Genomic DNA, 14,180 nt, shown 5'->3' with positions numbered 1-14,180 from the left:
ATGTGATAAGGCTTTTTTTTTAATTTTCTTTTTTTTTTCCTCTTTTTTTCGTGGTTTTTAACGTACTTCCCTCGTACAAGGCGAAATAAGCATACGTTGGAAAAGGTCTTAGAAACCAAAAATATTAAACGGTGGAGTGTAATTTCGTGGAGTTTATAAAAGGTGTAGGGAGGGACACGTCCACTGTCGTCGTAATTGTGGAGATTAATTATTATTTTGTTATTATTTGGAGTTATGAAAATTCTAATACTCTAATATATTCAGTCAAAAAAATATTCTAATATTAACATGAATTTTTTTTATCATATTGCTTATATTAATTGATGTGTTTATATTAATTGATGTGTTATTATCAAGTAGAATGACTTACGCGTCGTTGGTTGTAATATAAAAATAAATAAATAAAGGGTTCTTGTAGATAAACAGGTTCGTTTGATCATATATCTATATTAAGTAATGCAAATTAAAACCATAATGTTGATGATTTGAATAAATATTAAGATTAAGATTAGGACTCGGATTGTTCTATTTTTTTTTTTTTTTGAATTAAATGGATTCATAATTTAATATAGTTGACAAAAGAAAAAAAATAACTTAAGAAAGCTTTTTCTTTTTGTACAAGGGAGGCCAAGACCAGTACAGTCTAACAACATGGAGTATAGACACCCCAATGAAATCCTGCCATAGCAGCTTCATACAGAAAATAGGTGATTGGGAAAAAAACAACCAACTTGAAAGCTTAAAATTTGTATGTGAATAAAAAAATCTCAAATTGAAGAATTTTTATGTGAGGCTAATTGAGTTGGCTTGCAACTCATCTAAAATTTGGCAAAAACTAAACTTGTTTAATATGTGGCCTATAATATCGAAAAATGTATGTGAGAATTTGTTGGAAAAAAAAAACTCTAAGTATCATCTCCAATAGTAATGAGTAGTGGTTAGATTCAGATATATTCGAGACAAAAGCTCCCAACCTAGGAGAGACTTTAAAATCCAAAGTGAATTTGACCATTTCATACATCAGATTAATTGGGTGGTGGGTCAATGGGATTACAAATGCATGAATGAGTATGTGTGGGTTGTATTCTTTTAAATGGTCTTCTTGATATTTGGTGAGATAGATCGAAGAAGAAAAAACAACCAAAATCACTTGAAAACTCTAAAACTCCAACCAAAATTAAAACTTACGATGACTCATACCAAGAATATGAATGATAAAAATGAAGAGAAAGAACAACTAAAACAAGAAAACATATAGCCTTTGTCAAAAATTGATTACACCCCCTTCTTGTTGGTGACATAAAAAGAAATGACATTGAACAATGTTAGTCACATCTTTCGTGTGTTCAATATTATTTATGCTATCTAATTTGTCTACATTCTTGTGAAGTATAAATAGATAAGACTTTCCCCACCTTCATGCATGTTCTTGTGTGAGCTCCTATTAATTGAATGTTTAAAAGAAGAAAAAATGTAGAATGTAAATAAATAAAAAGTCACAATAGATGGAATGGAGATGGAGTGATGGGATGAATGAATAAAAAAATGGTGCAAAGTGAAATGTAAAGACAATGAGAGAAATGAGAAATGATGCCAACTTTGTGGAGTCTAGTATGTTCATAATCAATGTCTTAGATTGACTTCTACACAAAGGTAAAGAAAACAATGGTTATGCTTATTCAAATTTTAAAAACAACTATCCTAACAAGTCAGTGTTTCGATGGGTTTGTTTTTTCTAACCTGCAACTTTGTGAAATGTAAACATGCCAACTTTGTGGAGTCTAGTGTTCATAATCAATGTCTTAGATTGACTTCTACATAAAGGTAAAGAAAACAATGGTTATGCTTATTCAAATTTTAAAAACAACTATCCTAACAAGTCGGTGTTTCGATGGGTTTGTTTTTTTCTAACTTGCAACTACTCGATATTATCCAGTATTACCCGAATTCTTTATTTCTTCAAACCTGAATATGATTTCACCATCCCAAAAATGTTTACTTTTGGATCAGTCTAATGAGTTACGAGTGGGTCTCACCTTCATTATTAGTCTTAACCACATGGAACTTATGTAGTACTTGGATAATAATAGTAGATTAAGTATAATACTAGGTTTAAGTATTGAAGTAACCAAATAATAATAATAAATGCAAAAAATAAATAGTTTAAGGAAAGAAAAATCAGTTGTGAAATTTTGTCAAACACTTGGTAGACACAAAAAAAAAAAGAGTTGTTATCGAATAAAAACGTTGGGGTTTAACTTCATTAAATTATCCCAACATGAATTTATCAACTATCTTTATTTAATTAAGACTATATCATCACTAAGACACCCACTCACAAATCATTCTAACATTAATCTCTTGGGTAAGAGAACTTATCCCTGGGCATTAAGAATAATGTAGTAAACGATTATCAATTTCTTGATTAATGTAGTAAACGACTTGCATTAAGAATAAATATTTTAACAATGACCAATCCTTTTTATCTATCCCTAGGTATAAATTATTGGTTTTTCAATTTGCAATTCAAATAGATTTTTCCAGATACAGTTAAAACGTAGTAGATCATGTAATTGAGTAATCAATCTAAAAACAAACAATACAATAGGTGCAAAAGAATAACATTAACAATTGCTTTATTGAATAGGAAAAAACAATAATTACATAAAGATAGTCTAATTATATTTAGTCCCAACAAGGACGAAATTAGATATCATAGTCATGGGAACCTCGAAAGGAGTACTTGCAGTAGAGCCTTCAAGCATAAACACGACCACACTTTTTTCTTTAGCCTCTAAAACATTGTCTTCTTTTGATTCGTCTGGGCTTTTAAAATTGACACTACAATAACTCTATTCATTTAAGCTAGTCAAATATGGATTGCTTAAGCGAGCACAAGTATTTAGGCTTTCCGAAGTTAGTTCACTTAATATAGCCAAACATAACTTGCTTAAATGAGCCTAACAAGTTTATAGGACTTCAATAATTAGTTACCTTAAGCTAGCCAAATGTGGCTCGCTTAGTGGCTTCAGAAATGTTTAGAGTTCCCATGCTCCAATGAGAACGTCTCAAAGTATCTCTCCAAAGTGCTCAAAGCGATTCCAAAACAAAAGGCAAAGATCAAATGAAAAAAACATAAAAACTAATCCTCTAACCAAACAAAACATTTATTCTAAAACAAACGAAATAAAACACAAACAAAATCCAAAACTATAAGAGATATAAAATAATTACACCGAAAATACTGTTAAAATTGAAGTGTAAGGAATAATTATCAAGCCAATTTACAATGCCAAATGGAGATCATATACCTAAACTTCATATGGATAAACCTTTTTTAAAACACAAAAAAAAAAGTTTGACTTAAATTTTATTAATTTACAAGTCAAGAAAAACACGTACAACTAAGACTTTTTTATATAATAATTTTATGCAAAACGCTTTTTAAATTTGGAAGCTAGCTAGGTCTACTGTTAAATGGTGATGATTGTTAATTAGTCCGAATATATTATTAGCTCAAAAGTCAAAAACAATTTTTGGATGCTGCAAAAGAAAGCTAAACTACAAATTGCACAGGATATTACCAAATCATCATAAAGAAGCACTCTTATAGTATTTTTTTAAAAAAATTATTAATGTTCTCTTGATCTTATTTTTCTAAGGGGGTGTTTGGTTTGGTTGTTTTCTGTTTTCATTTTCACTGAAAACAGAAAACGGTGATGAAAATGTGTTTGGTTGGATTTCTGAAAACATTTTCAGTGAAAATGAAAACAGGAAACAACCAGAAAATGAAAACAATAAATTCTCATTTTCAGTTGAGAACAGAAACCTCATTTCGGATAAAATGAAATTGCGGTGACAATAAATGTAATTTTAAGCAAATCTAAAAATACAAAAAGACAAGAAGTCAATATATCATAAATTTTCAGTATTTTTATTTCATGAAAACAAAAAACAAGAAGTCAAATCAAACATGTTTTCAGAATTCTAATCTTTTGAAAATGAAAACAGTTTTCCGAAAATGAAAACAGGAAATGAAAACAGAAAATGAAAATGCAAACCAAACACACCCTAAATATCAATAATGACACAGGTTTGAATATGTGATATTAAATTATTATATTAATATAATTATTTTTCTTGTTTTTTGTGCTTATTAATTTCTTTTTTATCCCTTTTTCTTTTCTTTTTTTATTGATTTGGCACACAAATCATCTTTAAGAATAATCCTTTCATCTTTAAGGAGACCACTCTTATCCCTAAACATAATCCTTTTATCTTTAAACACAATTTTTTTATCCCTAAAGATAATCTTCTTATATCTTCTAAAGATAAAGACAATTCACTCTTTATTAAGAATAAGGTTAGAAAGGCTATAAATATCTCATATTAAACCACAAAAGATACACAAGTTGATTAATTAAAAAAAAAAGGTTTCTTTTAATCTTATTGCAACCAGGATGTGTATGATAGGAATAGATAAATTATCAAAGTAGTGCATTCAACAAAAAGAGAAGGAGTTACATGTGATGAAAAAAAAGTCTAACAATAACAGAAAAATAATGAATGAGAGTTGATGTTTCACCAATAAACTTTTCAAGAAATTAAAAATATAAAAAATTAGTAATTAATATATTTAAAAGTGAGTCTATATTTCTTATAAATATAAAAATACTTTTATTTACTTTTTTATATAAAAGATCAAAATAATACTAGTATTTTAGTATGTATACTGCAAAAAAACTATTTATTTTATAAAAATCAAAATTTATAATAAAAAATTATTTTTTTATCTTTACTTACAAGACTAAAAGTGACTAAAAGTAAGGATGGAAAAGTTTAAGGAATTAAAACCTGTAAAAAAAATACTAAAAATGGAATTTTAAAAATTTTAGAAACTAAATATTTTATACAAATATATAGTTATATCAGAATTAGAGCTTATAATAAATAAAAATTTTATACAAATAAATAAATAATTTTGAGCATATAAATTATATTTTATATTTATGATAATTGATTTATATCCTGATACAATGTTATTTTAATTATTTGATAATTATTTCAAAAAATATATTAAAATTCAAATTAGAACTAAATATATTTAAAATAATAGATTAAAAGATATGATATTTTTTTAAAAAAAAATCTCAAAAGATGTTTATTAAAGAAAAGCTTTAAGAACAAGTTGAAAATTAAAAAAATAACAGTTAGAAACACACTCATTGAAAATAATTATTGTAATTTATTGCATTAAAAAATAACATTTAGAAACACTCTCATTGAAAGTAATTATTGTAATTTAGTGCAATGTGCAGAGAAATTAATGCCAAAATGCCTGAAAAAAAAAATAGTACAGTAGTAATTTAGAAGAGGAAAATAAAAAAAAAGTTGTTGAGTGTTGACAATCCATCCCCACAGGCCCCAACACAACCACAAGTGGGAGAGTGAAGGGAATTTATTTCCCACGTTAATAACGTGTTTCCAAAGTCCAAACACAAAAACAGGGCTTAGAACTTGGAAGCAGAAGAAAACCAAAACGAGAAAAAAGAAAGAGCGAGTGAAGAAGAAAAACATGAACGAAGATGGCGTAACCTCTGCGAATCCCAATCCCTCTCTTCCCAAACCACCCTCTTCTCCTCCAACTCCTGCGGCCAGGTCTCTCTCTCTCTCTCTCTCTCTTATTTGCACAATTAATGTTAACCGTAACTCAATTTCAAGCTCTCAATTTTCTAGGGTTTCGATTCGAGTTTTCGGTTTTTCCCTTTTAATTATCTATGAATTAATTTAATTTTTCTTTCTCTCAGCTCTGCGGGGGCGTCGTCGCCGGCGTTTCCGGCGAACACCGGAAACGGGGATGCTCGCCGGCGGCGCGACATATTGAGCGCTGATTCGCACGCGGTTCTCGGTCCGTTGCTGCGAGGGGCTTCGGTTCCGTCCTGCCGGCCCTGGGAACGCGGCGATTTGCTCCGCCGGCTTTCAACGTTCAAGCTCGCCGGAAAATTGCACAAGGTTGGCTTCTTTATGGTTGAATTGTGCTGGAAAACGGTTGGGATTAGATAATTGGGTGGAAAAACAATTGAACTGAGGTTTATTTGGCCATTTTGCAGGTTGCTGGGTCCTTGGCCTGTGCGAAGAGAGGTTGGGTGAATGTGGGTGTTGCTAAGATTGAGTGTGAGATATGTGCTGCTCAGTTAGATTTTACTCTGCCTTCAGCTCCCTCTTTTGAAGGTGAGGCTATTATTGTAGTTTTGTAATGACTATTTGCTGTTGTTTTTTATGCTGGGGAATGAAGATTGTTCATTCCGCTAGATTTTCAATCCAATTTGAGTTTCTGTTTAGTGTATATATTATTGTAGATTGATGTATGTGTTTCTCGGTTTCTCCAAGAAGACTGGTTTTATTAGTGGTGTCGAAGTGTTTGTGTAATTTTTATATGCATGCTTTGTGTCTGGGGAGGGGTGATTTCAGTAACTATTTGCAGTGTATTGTTTATTTGGTTTTGAGCTCAAGTGTTTATTTTTTGGCTGTTAGCTCAATTGGTTGTAATGGGCTCTTCTGGAAGATAATTTGCCATTATAGCTGAAAACGCTTGATTTTCATAACTGCATTGAGATCATTGTCAATTTGAGATTTTTTCTTGGGAGTTGCCAGGAGAAATTGGAATGGAATAATATCAATTTGTATAGGCACAGAAGAAAGGGTCCTCTATTGAATAAAACCTTATACCCGAGATAAGGATAGAGAAAGAGGAAAGGCCAAAAATTTTACTTGGTACTTTTCAGCAAAAAAATCTACGTTATTTATTTTGTACCTTTTGATTAATGAGTGAACGGTTGTGTTCTATCCAGTTGATTTCATTGAAGAGACTTTCTGTAAGGTTTATGGGGAAGTTTGTTAGAAATTGGAATTTCAACTAGATAATTTTATTAGGGGTTGTTATTTTACCATTTGTGTTAGATTATGATATGGTATCTGTGATGTGTATTTTGAAATTTGAACCTTTTGTAGTGTCAATTCTAGTTAATATTCAATAAAAAAACCACACACTTTCATTTTGGTAAACTTTGTTCTTTTTTTCTTTTTTTTTTAATCTTCTGGTACTTCATCATAAGCCCTCTTTGTCTTGACTTTTATACCACTAGATTTGATGCTTCTTTCTGGGCCTTGATTATTGTTTCTCATATGTTTGATGAAGCTGATGCCTCCGGTGAAGAATTTTCTGAACAGCTTGATAGAGGACACAAAGCCACCTGTCCTTGGAAAGGCAATAGCTGTCCGGAAAGCTTGGTGCAGTTCCCTCCTACTTCACCTTCAGCTCTAATTGGAGGTTTTAAGGATCGGTGTGATGGACTCTTGCAGTTTTATTCTCTCCCCATTGTATCTTCATCTGCAGTTGAGCAGATACGGGTTACACATAGCCCTCAAATTGATCGCTTACTTTCTCAATTGCAAATACAGACAGCTGGAGAATTGGGCTGCAGAGCAGAAAATGCTTGTGGAATGGGCTTAACTGGTGAACAGGCTCCTCATCCATATTCTTATGTAAGATTTTTTTTAGATACATTGTTTTATCTTAATTATTTATCACATGCAAGTGTATTTTTGCCAATTTGGCCTTTTGGTTTTATTATTTCCATTCTTACATTAATTTTCCACTTCAATAGGCTCAAAAGCTCATAAGTCTTTGTGGATGGGAGCCACGGTGGCTTCCGAACGTGCTTGACTGTGAAGAACAGTCAGCTGAATCTGCTAAAAATGGTTACAGCTCTGGTCCAGCCAAAGGCTCTGCACCTGATCCTGCTCCAAGCAAGAAGGAGTATTCAACTTCTTCCAGGAAAGATACTGGGGATAATGATGTACTCGGTTCAGAGTTTAATTGCGAGTCTAGGTCACCTTTGTTGGATTGTAGCTTATGTGGGGCCACAGTTAGAGTATGGGATTTCTTGACTGCCTCTCGTCCAGTTCACATGACTCCCTGTGGGATTGATACCCCTCAAACAAGCAAGAAAATAGCATCAACACGAGGAATAAGTGCAGCTAGTGGTATCAATGAATGGGCTGCTGCTGATGGTGTTGAAAACGAGAGGACTGGAGATCGTGATGAGGCTACAACACCTGATAAAAGGCAACTTGTATCCAATAAAAGTTTAGATTTAAGTCTTAAAATTGTTAGTGGGCCATCCTGTTCTCCAATAATCTTGACTTCAACCTCAGGTCATGTGCAAGGTGCTGGTGAAGGGAAAGATTTAATGATTGGGCGACCTTCTGGAAGCGAGGCAACTTCTTATGAATCACAAGGCCCCAATGTATGTAAACGCAAGTTGGATGATGGTGGAACAACATCTGAAAGGCCACATCTAAACATGCAACAAGCAGACAGTACTGAAAGAACTGTAACTGACCGTGATAATAATGAAGTCATTGGTAGTCAACAGTATTCAGCTGGCCCTTTCAAGCGTGCCCGTGATACTAATCTATTGGAAACATCCCAGTTTCTATTAAGAAATTCTGATGTTGTACCTAGCCATTCATTGGATATTCAAATAGAGCCAGATGCAAACACCACTAACCAGTTAAACCAAGAAAGGGATCATGCTATTGGCATCATGTCTACTAGAGATTCTGCCCATGCATCTTCAATTATTGCAATGAATACGGTTTATCATGGTTCAGATGATGAATCAATGGAAAGTGTTGAAAATTTTCCTGTTGATGTTAATGAATTCAATTTCCCTTCTGTTGATTTGAATGAAACATCTGAGTTAAATCAAGCACAACAGAGTGTTTGTTTCCAACCACTTTTAGAAAGGGCAGGAGGGGAGACTGGTGTTAGCAGTTCAAATGCTTGTGGGGAAGTTTTGAACACAGAGATATTGACTGCACATGCTAGAGATGGACCTAGTTTTGGTATTAGTGGGGGAAGTGTGGGCATGGGTGCTAGTCATGAGGCTGAAATCCATGGGACTGATGTCTCAGTTCACAGAGGTGATAGTTTAGGTGATGTTGAACCAATTGCTGAAGTGATTGAAAATCAGGGCCAAGCTGGTGAATTTGAGCCTTCTCATGGACTTACTGGGGATTTTGTGCCTGAGGAAATTAGTCGGGAAGATCCTCAAGGGGATAGTCAAGCTGTGGTGTCTCAATCTACAGCAAGGGCTGCTGATAGTGGCTCAAAAGTTATAGCTTCAATGAAGGTTGAATCTGTTGAAAGTGGTGAGAAGACCAGTAGTAGCATGCAAGTGCTAGGCGGCCTTGAAAATGGTGCCCATCCTTCCCTTTCTTGTAATGCTGTTGTCTGTTCTGCTTATGAAGTATCCAAGGAAGAAGTTAATCAGGCTAGGAAGGCATCTCACATTGATGATGGTGCATCTCACGAATCAAGCCGTTTAATTACTGATGCTATGGGTATGTCTGATTTTTTTTTATTTAGTTATTTTTTTTCCCATTTAACCTTGAAGATGCTCTTCCTTCTCTGCTCCTCATTCACTCTGATGCTCAATGTGACTGATAAAAGCTGTTGGTCTTTTCAATTTTGAATGATGTCATTGTAATATTAATATATTCACCAATTTCTCTTCTAATGATGTAATTATTTGATATTCAATTGCACAAAGTTATTTGGCTATTGAAGTATCCTGAGGTCAATTTCAAACATTATTAATACTATCAGAATGCCTTATCTAAGATTGTCTGATTATTGTACGGGGAGGAGTAACTTATAGATAGAGCTACAGGGGGGACAAAATGGGAAGGGAGAGGGAACTCATTGTGCATTAACTAATGTACTTGATTCTAATGATCAGGGACTCCTTACAGAGACAACAGTAATGGAGGTGTTGAATTTGATCCAATCAAATTACATAATGACTACTGTCCTTGGGTGAATGGGGATGTTGCTGCTGCTGGTTGTGATAATCCCTGCTCCAGCTCTGGTGTGGGTAGTGTAGCTCTTTGTGGCTGGCAGCTGACTTTAGATGCCCTTGATTCTTTCCAGTCTCTTGGACATCTTCCTGTGCAAACTCTTGAATCTGAATCAGCAGCATCCATGTGCAAGGTTTGTTCTGGTTGTTTCACCATCATATTATTCCTTGATTTCATATTTTCATGCAGAACATATTATTTAAATGTTGATATTTTGACAAGCGTTCCCCATTTTCAAAATCCAAACAGTCCTTGAATAGTTGAATTTATGATAAAAAAAATGATTCTTCAAGATAGATATAGATTTTATTCTATCTGAGGTTTGAAATTTTAGCCAATCATCGACAAGAGATGTACCCTATGTTAGGATGAAGCGAAAGAATTTTTTGGAAGTTGGAATTTTCTATTGTTTAGTTAAAGTGAAAATTACATGAAATAAGAGAGATAAAGGAACAAAAATTTCAAAATTTTCCGCCAAGTTTTCTATTCAATGAAAATTTCAAAATTTTTCTCTCCTCATTTTCTTTCCTCTCATCGGAACAGAGGGGTAAGGAACACCAGAACATGTAAACAAAGATGCAGAACATCTTATCATGGAAAATATAGGTAAGTTATTGCATGTTTTGGCATGTCTGATGTACTAGGATTCACATATTATCATACATCCTAATCTATAAACCCCAGATACTCTGAAATGCCAAAGTATAGTTGTCATACCTGTATTCGATATTTACACACGTACAATATGCTTAGATACATATCCAAGGAGTATCTTCCTATTTTTACTTTTACCTTTAAATTTTACTGACTGATACATTTGGGATACACCACAAATACTTAGAATAGGACTATAATTTATGACTCTTATATAGAGCCAATACTTCTTTTGAATAGGACTAAGATGTTTTTTAGTGACATTCTGACATGGATAGTGGGTTAGTCTTACCCAAAGTAGTCAATTGCTCCCACTATTGCGGGAGGGCGAAGCGGAGCGGCCCCCTGCTGCAACTGAGGTACTTGACGCAGAGTGCCTGGTTGTCATGGTTGCTGTGGTGTGATTCATGAAAAATCGCATCGATTTGCATGATTCTCCATGTGTGCCCTTGCTGGACATGCTCCGTGACCTGTGCTACTGCTGAACAGCCTCTGTTCTGCAATTTCTGGTGACGCAAAATGGTTGGGTGAGTAGGAGATGCTGGATGATGAGAGAGAGACTGGCATTTTTTATTGGGCAAAAAGGGGTGACAGCAGTGGAAGAAACTAGAAAGAGGCTATAGTTTCTTGGGTCAGGAGTGTTGGGCATGCACCCAAATTGGGCAACTCTCCACCCAAACAGTCCTACAGTTTTTTTTTGCTGTTTTTTTTATGATTAATCATATATTAACATTATACTATTATAGTGCTATTAGATACTCTAATATTTAAAAATATAGGAAAAATTAATACATAATTATATATTATATAATAGAGACAGATATACAGCATAATATGTGTGTGTGTGTATAGAATTTAAAATAGCAGTCAACCTGCTATAGCGTTTTTGGGTGGTTACTCCACACTGCTATTCGCTATTGGCCACTATAGTCTTACAGGTATAGAAATAAGCAGTATTCTTTGCTTCTCAGTGGTGAGTTGTGAACTTCCTAGAATTTTGAGTATTCATGTCATGAGGTAGAGCTGAGGCAAGTACTCGGCTAAACATTTAAGGTTGGATTTAATGCCGAGCAAGGTCTCCAACCATAGACATGTCTTCTTGATGTGGCCTTTTCTAATGTCAACCTTCTCACTGTAACTTTCATGTCTTAGGAGGTGCCACCTTTGACAGTTCTTAGATATATATATATATTGTTATTTATTATTTAGAATTATATTTATTTTTTATTTTGATGCAACCTCTTGGGCCTTTTTAAGACTTAAGATTGTGGTTTCTTCTATAGATTTGAATTTCATCGTATTTTTATTTTCAAAAGCCACTAGATATGATGCCAAAGAGTTTGCAATTCAATTATTCACAACTTATTTAAGAAGTTTTCTATATGTTGGATGTGGAAGTTTCATTTCCAGTGCAAGCACTAAGCAGCTCACTGTAAAATCAACGACATATTCAAGTGATGCCGCCTTTGCAAGCTTCTTCTATAGGCTTGGAATTTAAGGTTTTTTATGTACAACACAAGATTGTAGTTTCTTCTGATAAAGAGCTCCCAATTTTTCCATAAAGAAAAACATTTTGATTTTGTAGTAAGGCTTGCAATTTAATGGTGCAACATGCTAGATTATATTGTCTTCTTGGATGTGTGGAAGATTCCTGCCTCTTGACATATAATGCTTCTTGCAGGGTGATCGGTTCACTTCCAGCCAGAAATTGTTAGCACGCAACTCCTATGTAAGAAACCATGGAAGAAACTGAGACCTGCAGGAATTGTCAAATGTTTTGTTGAGCTGTTTCTCTGAGAATGAGTATTATTCTTACATCCTAAATCAAGTTATGTTTTTAACAATCGGATGTCTGTCCATTCTTGTTTTTTTTTCTAAAGTCAGTTTTGATGCTATAATTTTTGCTGTTATTATTTTTGGATTGTATTGTTAGTTTAATAAAAATATCATTTGGCTCATTGCATCAAAATCCTCTTTGAACCGTAGAAAATTGATATTGGATAATAGAGAAATGTCAGCTAGTGATGAAGTAACCTCATTGCTACAACTTACAATGTAATCTTGCAGTCTTGCCCAAAATGGTTTGTGGGTTATTTTTCTATTTTGTAGCCTGATGCCTTTCCCTAAAAATAGAAGAAATCTACATCTTAAGCTAATACCTTTTATTTTCTTGCTTTTTATGGTATGCATAAAATTATATGTGCAGCAGCAACATAAGACCTCATTATACATTATAATAGATCAATTGACCAAATATCCATATTACTAGCTTCAAATCTCTAATTTAAATGAAGATGTTGAATGACTTAAATTGAAAATTAAAATTTGCATTTTTAGTTTCTTAAATTGACAAAATGTTTTTTTAGTCCTTGTGATCAAAACCGTTATAAATTGTACATCTAAATTGTCAAAAATCAGTCTAGAGAAATTAAAAAAACATTTTGTGAATGAGAGATAAAAAAGATATAAATTTTAATTTGGAAAACTTAAAAATATAAACATGTTTAAGCCATGTCAAATATTTTTTAAATCAGTTAATCTTCAAGCTGAAATAATGTCATGCTTCCCTTAGTTATATAATAGTGTGCAGCAGCACCACTATATAGCAGTGTTGCATTGGGGCCTTCAGGTGGTGGATGGAAGCCAGTGTTTCGCAATTCAAATCGGGCTATTTTGTGGCCTTAGAGGCCACAATTGTTAACAGGGACCTTAAAAACCTTTTTGCCCCGTAACCGTCACCTGTCCTTCTACTTTTTCGGGGATAATTTTGAAAGTTACCTTAATTTTCATTAGATACAGTTCAAAACTAAATGCCATTTCATCAAATGGATGCCAAGTATTTTATCATTTTTAATTATTTTAACTACTACTAATATTATGCTATCCTATTAAGAAAAATAAAACTTAATGCATTATAATTCAGTTGATTAAAAAAAAAATGTGTGAATTATTATTAATTTTATGACAGTCTCAGTCCATTATAGAATATAAATCCACTAAAAATAATAAAGCATGAGTCATACTTTCCTTTAAAAATTAAGAAACAAAAATCAAAATTGTATTCGAACCTGACCGTAGACGCTAGAGTGAGAAGTCTACGACCTCAAGGCTGTTGTACTCAATTGTGTTATTATAGTACCAAATACCAAGGTATAATGTGATTAAAAAATAGCATCATGAATTTTATGCAACGTAACAAATCATAATTTTCAGAAACTTAAAACATCTCTCGATATTTCAGCAGTTCCAAATAATTCTCATTTATTTATTTTTTATTGTCAAAAGTAATATTGATATTTTTACATTCTATAGTATTTTAAAAAAATAGATCAAAAAAATAATTTTTTTTCACAATTCATTAAAAAAAACTAATGATATATACAATTTTTATTTTCAGTTCGAGGAAAATTTAATCATAGTTAGATTATTCAACCCACAAGTGTCCTTAAGAACTCGATGTTTTATCCAATTTTCATACTCTTCTCTATTGAATCCACTATTTGTGTGAGATGGTAAGCAGTATTTACTGTGTGAAATGGAGAATCATGCTAAAATGGAAGTGAGTCAACAGCTTGGTTTTCACGCTGTAATGCTGGTGCGAA

At 33.1% G+C, this 14,180-nt stretch overlaps 1 protein-coding gene across 1 annotated transcript; it reads left to right on the top strand.

Annotated features, from left to right (window-relative positions):
• Positions 1–5,481: 5,481 nt before the first annotated feature.
• Positions 5,482–12,679, top strand: LOC114422143. Its single transcript, XM_028388357.1, has 7 exons — positions 5,482–5,658; positions 5,808–6,012; positions 6,111–6,231; positions 7,199–7,545; positions 7,668–9,408; positions 9,807–10,057; positions 12,260–12,679. The coding sequence occupies exons 1-7, from the start codon at positions 5,576–5,578 to the stop codon at positions 12,329–12,331; spliced, it is 2,820 nt and encodes a 939-aa protein (XP_028244158.1). The 5' UTR covers positions 5,482–5,575; the 3' UTR covers positions 12,332–12,679.
• Positions 12,680–14,180: the final 1,501 nt, after the last annotated feature.

Source organism: Glycine soja, chromosome 8 (genome assembly GCF_004193775.1).
Source record: "Glycine soja cultivar W05 chromosome 8, ASM419377v2, whole genome shotgun sequence".
Lineage (NCBI taxonomy): Eukaryota > Viridiplantae > Streptophyta > Magnoliopsida > Fabales > Fabaceae > Glycine > Glycine soja.
Note: the sequence above shows the minus strand (reverse complement) of the source record. Positions and strands in the feature narration are given on the sequence as shown.